The sequence below is a fragment of the Ostrea edulis genome, chromosome 2 (genome assembly GCF_947568905.1).
Source record: "Ostrea edulis chromosome 2, xbOstEdul1.1, whole genome shotgun sequence".
Taxonomy (NCBI): Eukaryota; Metazoa; Mollusca; class Bivalvia; order Ostreida; family Ostreidae; genus Ostrea; species Ostrea edulis.
Window position 1 is genome coordinate 105,943,650 of NC_079165.1, and position 10,115 is coordinate 105,953,764.

Below are 10,115 nucleotides of genomic sequence, written 5' to 3' on the forward strand. Positions count from 1 at the left end.
TTTAACGATCTTCATACATTTATAATACATGTATTAATTCATAATTTACATGTTTTAACGATCTTCATACATTTATAATACATGTATTCATTCATAATTTTGAAAACCACACACGTGTTCTGACATAAATGACAGTACATGTATTCATGTTTTTTATAGACCGTATAAAGCGAGTATTTAAAACTGTTTCTCCCGTCTCCATTTTACAATAACGTATATATAATATATTTCTTCTGCGTTTCCTTGGAAATATTTTAGAACACTTAAAATTTTAGCAATCGATTTGATGCCTCGTATCAGAATTATTTTGTACATATAGATGGTACGTGCTAACTTCATACGTCATTACCAGATCAACTGGAATCACACTCAGTTTGTTCAAAGTGAATAGTATAATTATCATTGTAACAGGTTTTAGCAAATAAATACATATAAAACCGTAATACGACTAAATAGATGAACGAGTTCATGAGTTTCTTTAAATAAGAATATACGATAAAATTACGGTTACATTTTTACCATTTTGAATTTATTGGTTAATTTTGTTTAGTTTTATAACGGCCTTTTTGATTGTATACGGAATGTATTATTGTTGTTTATAATTGTTTGCTTTGAAAAAGGTTGAGGCTAAATGTGACGTCACAATGCACAGTTTACGTCGCCTTGTGTTTTATTTCCCGCGTTCAATGAATAGGCGGATCCTGTAAAACTGTTGTCCCCATATAAACCCCTTTAATATTGAGATGTTACTGGGTTTTTAGCGCAAGGAAAATTTCATTAATATATATATTTTTAAATGAATCATAATCTACCATACTTAACGGAATTATGATTACCACTTGGGGCACTCCAATGACCATTACATGCTTCGCTCGGTCCAACGGTCACACCGTATACATATTAGTAATTATGAGATTGCTCATTTTTCGTTATCTTCAATTTTTTCATGGTACATGGCACTGTCTATATTACAGCATCGTCGGAAACTCACGGTTGATTACGCTTCGTTCCTCTCTCCATCACATGACGATGATATTACCGAGCGAAGCTCGAACGGGCCGAAGGCCCGTCCGCGAAGCAAGGCTCTAAAGGTAACATGTATGTAAAAGAAAAAAGTCAAAATCAGCAAAAGAAAAAGAGATAATCTCTATATACGTTCACTGAAATTTTCGTGATCCATATGTGCGCCACCATTTATTTTTTCATTACCTGCTTCAATAGTTATTCGTGTTTTATTTTGAATGCCAATAATAGAAGACTCTGACGTGCAATTCGTAATTTAAACACTCAGTTTGTTCAAAATGAATAGTACAATTATCATTGTAACAGGTTTTAGCAAAAATAAATACATATAAAACCGTAATACGACTAAATAGATGAACGAGTTCATGAGTTTCTTTGAATAAGAATATACGATAAAATTACGGTTACTTTCTTACCATTTTGAATTTATTGGTTAATTTTGTTTAGTTTTAACGGCCTTTTTCATTGCATACGGAATGTATTATTGTTGTTTATAATTGTTTGCTTTGAAAAAGAGAAAAAAGTCGAGGCTAAGTGTGACGTCACAATGCACAGTTTACGTCGCCTTGCGTTTTATTTCCCGCGTTCAATGAATAGGCAGATAATGTAAAACTGTTGTCCCCATATAAACTCCTTTAATGAGATGTTACTGGGTGTTTAGCGCAAGGAAATTTCATTCAAAATATATATTTTTAAATGAATCATAATCTACCGTACTTAACGGAATTATGATTACCACTCGGGAAATGGAGTTACGTACATGCTTCGCTTGGTCCAACGGTCACATCGTATACATATTACAGTATATTTAGTTGTCCACAATAATATCACATACATTGCCATGGAAATGAATAATGTTTGAAATGTACACCAGTTTATATAATATATTTAGTATCGGAACTCTTCATGTGAGAAGATACGGAAAACCCCCGGAAGTTAGTTGCCAATATCCTTAAACTAGAGCTTTAACAACAGGGCAAACTTCATAACACCCCTATCATCCTGGTGCAAACACAACAATGGATTGTATCTTACGTAATCACAGACTCTCATTTTTTGCTGTATATTCTATAAATAAAAACTGGATTAAGTGTGTTTCCGTTCCTGGCATAATTTTAAATAAATTTTCCTGTACTTTTCATCATTTGTGTCGTGAAATATTTACATGTGGATCATGATTTATAAAACACGGTAAATAATGAAAAAGTGGATATCTTAAGAAACATAAGAGACTGTCGGGAAACAGTGTCTAAAAGAACTTTATAAAGTATTTATAGTAATAAAAACATGACATGCAGACTTGGTAGTGGTGTGTTTACATGGATTCTTAGTCAGATACCCTTGGAAATCATTTCATTTTCTATAAGTGTGTTTAAGATCAACTTGATAAACAAGGAAGTGTGAATATTTCACAGCATATCACGAAATAACTCGTGGGAATCATTCAAACGAGGATGTATTTCCATAGTACACTGTACACATTCATTAAACGAAGCTGATCTAGGCAAATACACACATTCTAACCTACAGAAAGATGTGACATGGGTTACTCATAATCTGTCATTCTCATTTTGAATCTATTATCCAGGTTATGACCAACAAGAGTAGAGCACCATCACCTACCGTGTTTCATTCCTGTGTTGATTGGAAACCTTTCTTTCTGTCTGTATACAAAACGACATACATGTACCTGTTGGGTTATGGAATCCCGGCCTGCTGATATCATTTAGTATACCTCAGTGCTTTATTACGAAAGCCAGATAGACTCATTTAAAAAAACCCCCCAAAACTCGTTATAACGAGTTAGTATCTCATTATAACGAGTTAATTATCTCCTTATAACAAGATAGCTACATGTAAATCGTTATAACGATATATCTTACGGAAACGTTGCAAGACCTCTTGTTCCCGAAATCTAAGATTAGCCTTAAAACAAGTCGTAGCAATGATATAATTATATATAATTACATGTAATTAAAGAAATAAATGTGATATTTAACAACAGAAATAAATCCAAGCTGCTGTTAGATTGGTCAGCCCGCATTTACATTTAATGAATTATTTATACCCGTGGTCTTGGACATGAAAGGAATGGAAAACAAAATATTTTGAGTAGACCAATCTAATAAAATTGACATAAATTATAAACAATTTTTCAAAATGGATAAAAAATACATTTTCTGTGAAAGTGGAGAGGAACACGAAGTTGTCATAAATGTTAAATTCAATAAAGAAAAAAAAAATTAAGACATGAATTTAAAATGAAGTACATTTAGTAATAATTTTCTGCGCCAGGCAGATATCTGTGTGTTACCTGGTATATCTTCATGAATGATTGTATTTATGCACCCAAATCTAAAAAAAAATGTCAAAACACACCTACATGTATTCACCTATCGTTGCGGTTTACACATATAATGGTTGGTTGGAAAGGAACTCATTTACATATATAAAAATTGTCATTTTTCAAACAGGAGAGACCTCCTTTCTATGATAAAATGATTTTCAGAAAAATCTAATTACTTTCATCTCAGCATCATATCTCCTTAACATCCTACTCGAAATTTTTCGTTCATATGGAGACGTCACCATTGCCGGTAGTGCAGAAGACTCTTAGTTATAATTCAAGTGATAGATTGCCAAGTTTATTTCCAAATGAAACATAGAACATTTAAAGAAAGCAAAGGCATTAAAATTTCATTGTTTTCAACACGTTTGTACGGCGCATAACTATTGTATACAATAAATCATAAATCACCGTAAAATCATCAAATCAAATGGAAATTTATAGTCTACACTATATATACTAATTAAACTGTTGAGCAAATTCCAAAGTACTGTGAACTAGTGCAGGAAAACACGGGAAACTGACAGTACAATCCATTTTTAATTGTAGGTTGCCGGAGGCGATTAACGTTTTCACCATGAAATTCTTTGTATTCTGGGGCCTACTTTCGAGTTTTTTTCTTCACTTGACGGAAAAGGCCGAACGATGAAAGAAATAATACAGTAATTCTGATTCTTTATTTTCCTTAAGCTGTACAGCTCATCGGTTATAAATACAAAATATTTACATATACAAATAATACAGTAGAGGGTGAGTAGACATACACATACAATTTTGAGGATATAAAATCAATGCATTTCAACATACGTATAACAATACACGTGAATAATATGTCGAAGCAAGTACAGAATTCATAAGTTACATGAAGATCGAAACTTTGCAGTTTGTTGTAGGAACTTTCCTAAATTATTGAGTTCTTTTGTATTATTTACACTAAGAAGCTTTACTAATTTGAAGACACTGGGTTTCTTGTAATAAAATGTTTTGATATATTTAATTCTTAAACCGTTATAAAAAGGACATTTTAAAATAAAATGAAATTCGTCTTCTAACTCATTTAGGTTACAAAATGTACAAATCCTATTATTTCTTGAAATATTTTTATGCCTACCCTTCTCAATGTTCAAAGAGTGTGAAGACGTCCGAAATTTTGTTATATATTTCTTTCCATTGGGATCAATCGGTTCTTTAAGATAGAACTGTAAACAAAAATTATCAATAATGATATAAAAAACATTTTGGTGAATTTACAAAAGATGAAAAAATATTTTGCTTATATATATCTAACAATTTTTGTTCAATTACCTTGTATGTATTCTGGCCAAATCCTGATTCTTCCCATAAATATGTTAATCCCAATTCAGACATTCTTGTTTTATACTTACAACCCAACTGTCTTTATTCAACACTTACAATATCTGACTGGATATAAAACAAAATCAAGTTGTATATATCAGGAAATTCTGTACTTCCATCATATAAAACATGACCGATTTCTAGAGTCCCCCATAAAGAAATACCGTACGCCATCGTCTAAAATAAAACCGAGATTTACAATCTGGTGTCTCTTATAAGGTAATTTACAATCTGATGTCTCTTACAAGGTAATTTACAATCTGATGTTTCTTACAAGTTAATTTACAATCTGATGTTTCTTACAAGGTAATTTACAATCTGACGTCTCTTACAAGGTAATTTACAATCTGATGTTTCTGGTGTGTAATTTATAATCTGATGTCTCTTACAAGGTAATTTACAATCTGATGTCTCTTACAAGGTAATTTACAATCTGATGTTTCTTACAAGGTAATTTACAATCTGATGTTTCTTACAAGGTAATTTACAATCTGATGTCTCTTACAAGTTAATTTACAATCTGATGTCTCTTACAAGTTAATTTACAATCTGATGTTTCTTACAAGGTAATTTACAATCTGATGTCTCTTACAAGTTAATTTACAATCTGATGTCTCTTACAAGTTAATTTACAATCTGATGTCTCTTACAAGGTAATTTACAATCTGATGTTTCTTACAAGTTAATTTACAATCTGATGTTTCTTACAAGGTAATTTACAATCTGACGTCTCTTACAAGGTAATTTACAATCTGATGTTTCTTACAAGGTAATTTACAATCTGATGTTTCTTACAAGTTAATTTACAATCTGATGTTTCTTACATTAAGGTAATTTACAATCTAATGTTTCTTACATTAAGGTAATCTACAATCTGGTGTTCCTTACAAGTTTGTTTGTTTTGATGTTTTCCGCCACACTCCAATTTTTCAGTTATCTGGTGGCGCCCAGTATTTGTTGATGGAAGAGAGAACCCAGATACAATGTACCTGGGAAGAGACCACCGAGCTTCCGAAAGTAAACTGGGGAACTTTCTCACTTACCGGCGCGAGCGGGATTCGAACCCGCGCCGACCAGAGGTGAGAGGCAAGATAATTTACAATCTAGTGTTTCTTACAAGGTAATTTACAATCTGATGTTTCTTACAAGGTAATTTACAATCTGATGTTTCTTACAAGGTAATTTACAATCTGATGTTTCTGGTGTGTAATTTATAATCTGGTGTCTCTTACAAGTGAATACCGGACTTCATCATAAACCGGAGCATTTCCAGTACTGTTATCATAGCAGGTTGAACTCACATCCATGGGTGGCCTTAAAAATCAAACAATTGATGTAATTAAAATAAACAAGTAAACTGTTATGCAAAGGTGAATGTTCAAGAAATACAATACTGAGGACAAAAAATAAATTAAAAAAGTATGGAATAGGTAGATCTACCTGGAGAGGGGCGCGTTGTTGCGTATTCTCTTGAACGCTAAAGAAATCAAAATAGAATTATATTTGAGAATTTCTTTATGACTAGTTACGTAATGACTCAGGATTGAGCACAAGAAATATGGCTTACCGCGATTCCTTCGTAAAACACAGACATACAGGAATATCCCGGTAGCAATCACCAAAACAGACAATGTCACAAGGGAAGTCCAGAAATAGATTGTGTAAAATTCTGAAGGGAAAGACACGGGTTATAATATACACTTTATGAACAAGTGAGAAATTGTGAAGTCTCCATTGCGTGGGAGATGAAATATTGATACCAGTGTTCATCCAATATTTCCATATTTGTCGGGTATCTTCACAGTAACAACATGCTCAACACGTAAAAAAATTACCTCAAGAGTAATGAAAATATATTTCGGCCAAGTTTGGCGTCTCTTTAGACATTGAATACTTCTTGCTATTGCGATTGAAAAGTTTTATACGAAAACATAGTGCTGAGATTTGATTTAGAAAAGAAAAGAAAATAGTTTATTAAAAAAGAGAAAGATATTTTTAATCTGTGCCCAATATATAATATCAATTGGCAACAAACTTGATTGTCAGATTCAAAGAATACTCACGAAGTTCAGCAGCCGCTGTTGTAAAGTCATTCGTTTGACACCCTTAAAAACAAGAAAATATTCTTAGCAATGATTTTTCTCTCGGTATTTCAATTTTCATATGATTTTATTACCATAGACTGTTTTTATACATATATAATTCATTCAGTATCTTTTATATTGTACAGATACAGATTACATTATCGTTACTTTTATTTAACAAATTAGATAGTATTGTTCTTCTAACGGAAAGACGTATATTTCTTTTGAAAAAACCAACAACCCAGTAACTTATTACCCGTCGAGTGTGCGCAAACTCTTGGACACACAAGCATATATATTTGAAATAAAAATAACGTGATGAAATGTAATATAAATGTAACTTCGTCTTATTTTTCTTCTACCTAATTGTGCTTTTACACAATTAGTAACTTTGTACTGTCATGATTATGTATGTCATTTCATGATCCTCTGCGGAGGGAAATAAAATATGAATGAATGAAAAAGAATACTCACGAGGTTCAACAGCTGCTGTTGTAAAGTTGTCAATCGATTGACATCCTTAAAAACAAGAAAATATTCTTAGCAATGATTTATTTCTTGGTATTTCAATTTTCATATGATTTTATTACCATCGATTGTTTTTATACATATGATAATTCACTCAGTATTTTTCTTACTGTACAGAAATTTCTAATACAGATTACATTATCGTTACTTTTATTTAACAAATTAAATAGTATTGTTCTTCTAATGGAAAGACGTATATTTCTTTTGAAAAAACCAACAACCCAGTAACTTATTACACGTCGAGTGTGCGCAAACTCTTGGACACACAAGCATATATATTTGAAATAATGATAACGTATTGAAATGTAATATATATGTAAAGTACAAAAGTGACCAACGATACGAATTATATGAATCCCAGAGACGACCTGTCCCTTCCTCAGGAGAAACGAAAAAAGTTTTACTTATAAAAATGCAAATAAAGGGCCGGGCGAACACGTATCCCTGGACGAACCAGAGGTGGGATGAGGTGCCCAAGAGTAGTGAGCATCCCCTGTTTGACTGGTCACACCCGCCGTGAGTCCGACAAGATAAGTCGTTCGCTAAATCAATTTACTACTAAACTACAACTAAACAATTATATATATATTTACAAATGTAAAATGTCTGATGATCAAAATGAAAGAAAGCGCTTACTGAAAAGGCTACGACACTGTTGGGTATTTAAACCTCAAATTTTCTATGCAACCCACGTCTTTATCAAGAGACATATATTACATATACTTTTGTTTAAATCAAACAATGGAATAGACATTTTTGATATATTTTAGTACTGACATTTCTTTTGTGAAGAAAGAAATAAAATCTTAATTCATCAAACCGTTTAACACAACAGTTTCCTTTTCTGTTCCATTAACCACTCGATTTTGCTGGGTGCCATTCATTGTTATTGGTGTCCATTGTATTTCATATTTTCCGTTTGCTTCAGTCGGATGATATATGAACTGTCGATCGTTTGTGTATAGACGAAATGTTGCATTATCATTCGCTGGTTTTACAATTATTTCAAATTCCCAATAATCACTTTTGTCCCATGCTACGTGCATTTCACAGGCTTTTGTGGAAACGTTCAATCGTTTTGAATCTGTTAAAAAACCAAGAATTGATATAAAGTTTAAGTTATCAAACACACAGAAGTTAACGTATGAAATCTGTAACATAATACCTTCTTGTGAAATTTATTCTTTAAAAAAAACTTACTTGATTGAATTATGAAACTTAAAACAAGGAACGATGTTGTCACACACATTGTGACTTGCATTGTAGACAGGTTTACTATATAAGTCAACACGGAAGAGGAATTCATCATTACTCATAACATGGTGTGTAGCATTTTTACAATTGTAATCGATGCGACCCTTGGAATTTGTTCTACATAAGGACCACGGTGTGCATACAACTGATTGGTTTTGACATTTTACGCTAGACATGCTTTCGTTCCAACGAGAACATTTCATTTGAAACAAATAAAAAGTAATTTTTGGGATGCAAAGAAATATTTTTGCTAAAAAATTTAAAAAGTTTAGCAACATGCGATATGTCCTTCAAAATGTAAGTGGAAAATGTTTGACAGCGCTTGTATGCCAGCGTGGTAAACAGGAAGTCTTTATTGATACCAAACATGCGCAATACAATACCAACATTTCAAGAAGGATAACTCTAATTCAGTATATTACATCCCCTTTCCTTTGAATTTAAGTGATGTACAATGGATAATTAAATTACTCAATATTAATCTGAGATTACAATTTACTGTCCAAGTGTGAAGAGTCTTTTCTAGGATTTCTCACTAATGCATCACATAGGCATTATTATGGCCTTTCTACATGTGAGCATATACACAGAACTAAAAACTTTTATAAACATGCAATGTCACATAAGGCATTATTATGGCCTTCACACATGTGACTAGAATTTCACTAACAACACTGTAACACTGTTTCACTTGGTGTAGTCGGACAAGTAAGCTGGTCGACGCAATAGTCTTCCAGACCGTGACTGAATGGATGAGTCTATGATTGGTGTTTTGTCCATCGGTTTGCTTGGAGGTTGTGTCCCTGCTGATTTTGGTTGTCGTGGCGTGTTGCTGACTTTAATTCCTCTTGCAGTAGCAAGTGTGTTGCCATGTTGATTGGGTTTTGGCCCACCAATCGGTACTGCTAATCGTGGTTTGTTGTCTGGTTGAACCATGATTGGATCTTCTCGCGTTTGTGGTTGGTCATCTGGTCGAACCACGATTGGATCTTCTCGCGTTTTCATCAGCATACTTGAGTTTCTACGGTATTCTCTTCCGCTGTTACCTGCTTTCACTACATAAGAACGTGGGTAATTTGCAGGACCTACAAACTCTGCGGGTTTCCATCCTTCCGGTGTTTTTATTCTTACTGAGTCTCCAGGTTTGAGCTCTTCGCGTTTCTTTGTGCCTTGATCATAATTTTGTTTCTGTTTTGACCGATAGTTCATGAGTTTTGACGTAACGGTTTCTGGCGCAATGTATGATGGTTGACGCAGTTTAGTTGTGATCGGTAGTCTAGTTTTGCCGTCCCATTAGGCGGCGCTGTGATGGCGATCCTGTGTCATTGTCTCTTGGTGTATTACGAAGATCTAGCAAACTGAGATACACGTCGTCTCCTGTTTCCTGACATTTGTGGATTATATTTTTCACAGTTTGTACTGCTCTTTCCGCAAGACCGTTGGATTGCTGGTGTAACGGTGATGACGTTATGTGCAAAATTCCATATGCTGATGTAAATTTGGCAAATTCTGCGCTGGTGTAC

The 10,115-nt window shown here is 33.3% G+C and overlaps 1 protein-coding gene across 2 annotated transcripts; it reads right to left on the reverse strand.

Annotated features, from left to right (window-relative positions):
* Nucleotides 1-4,028: 4,028 nt before the first annotated feature.
* On the reverse strand, nucleotides 4,029-8,685 carry LOC125681115 (uncharacterized). Of its 2 annotated transcripts, XR_008800387.1 has the most exons (8): nucleotides 8,539-8,685; nucleotides 8,159-8,422; nucleotides 7,285-7,329; nucleotides 6,790-6,831; nucleotides 6,294-6,395; nucleotides 6,167-6,203; nucleotides 4,676-6,040; nucleotides 4,029-4,569 (listed from the first exon to the last, which is right to left on the reverse strand). XR_008800387.1 is itself a non-coding variant. In XM_048921046.2 (7 exons), the coding sequence occupies exons 1-7, from the start codon at nucleotides 8,645-8,647 to the stop codon at nucleotides 5,938-5,940; spliced, it is 702 nt and encodes a 233-aa protein (XP_048777003.2). In that variant the 5' UTR covers nucleotides 8,648-8,685; the 3' UTR covers nucleotides 4,029-5,937. The 2 variants fall into 2 exon arrangements, 1 of the variants encoding a protein (XP_048777003.2); XM_048921046.2 differs by having other exon boundaries at nucleotides 4,029-6,040.
* Between the last annotated feature and the right edge of the window lie 1,430 nt (nucleotides 8,686-10,115).

What these genes read in the sequence shown, in the direction of transcription:
- LOC125681115 (XM_048921046.2), bottom strand. Translation starts at nt 8,647, where the DNA reads ATGATGAATTCCTCTTCCGTGTTGACTTATATAGTAAACCTGTCTACA. An exon ending in AAGTTTCATAATTCAATCAA is followed by an intron (nt 8,423 to 8,538) that starts GTAAGTTTTTTT and finishes GTTTTTTAACAG; the next exon opens with ATTCAAAACGATTGAACGTT. An exon ending in AACAGCGGCTGCTGAACTTC is followed by an intron (nt 6,396 to 6,789) that starts GTGAGTATTCTT and finishes CTTTCCCTTCAG; the next exon opens with AATTTTACACAATCTATTTC.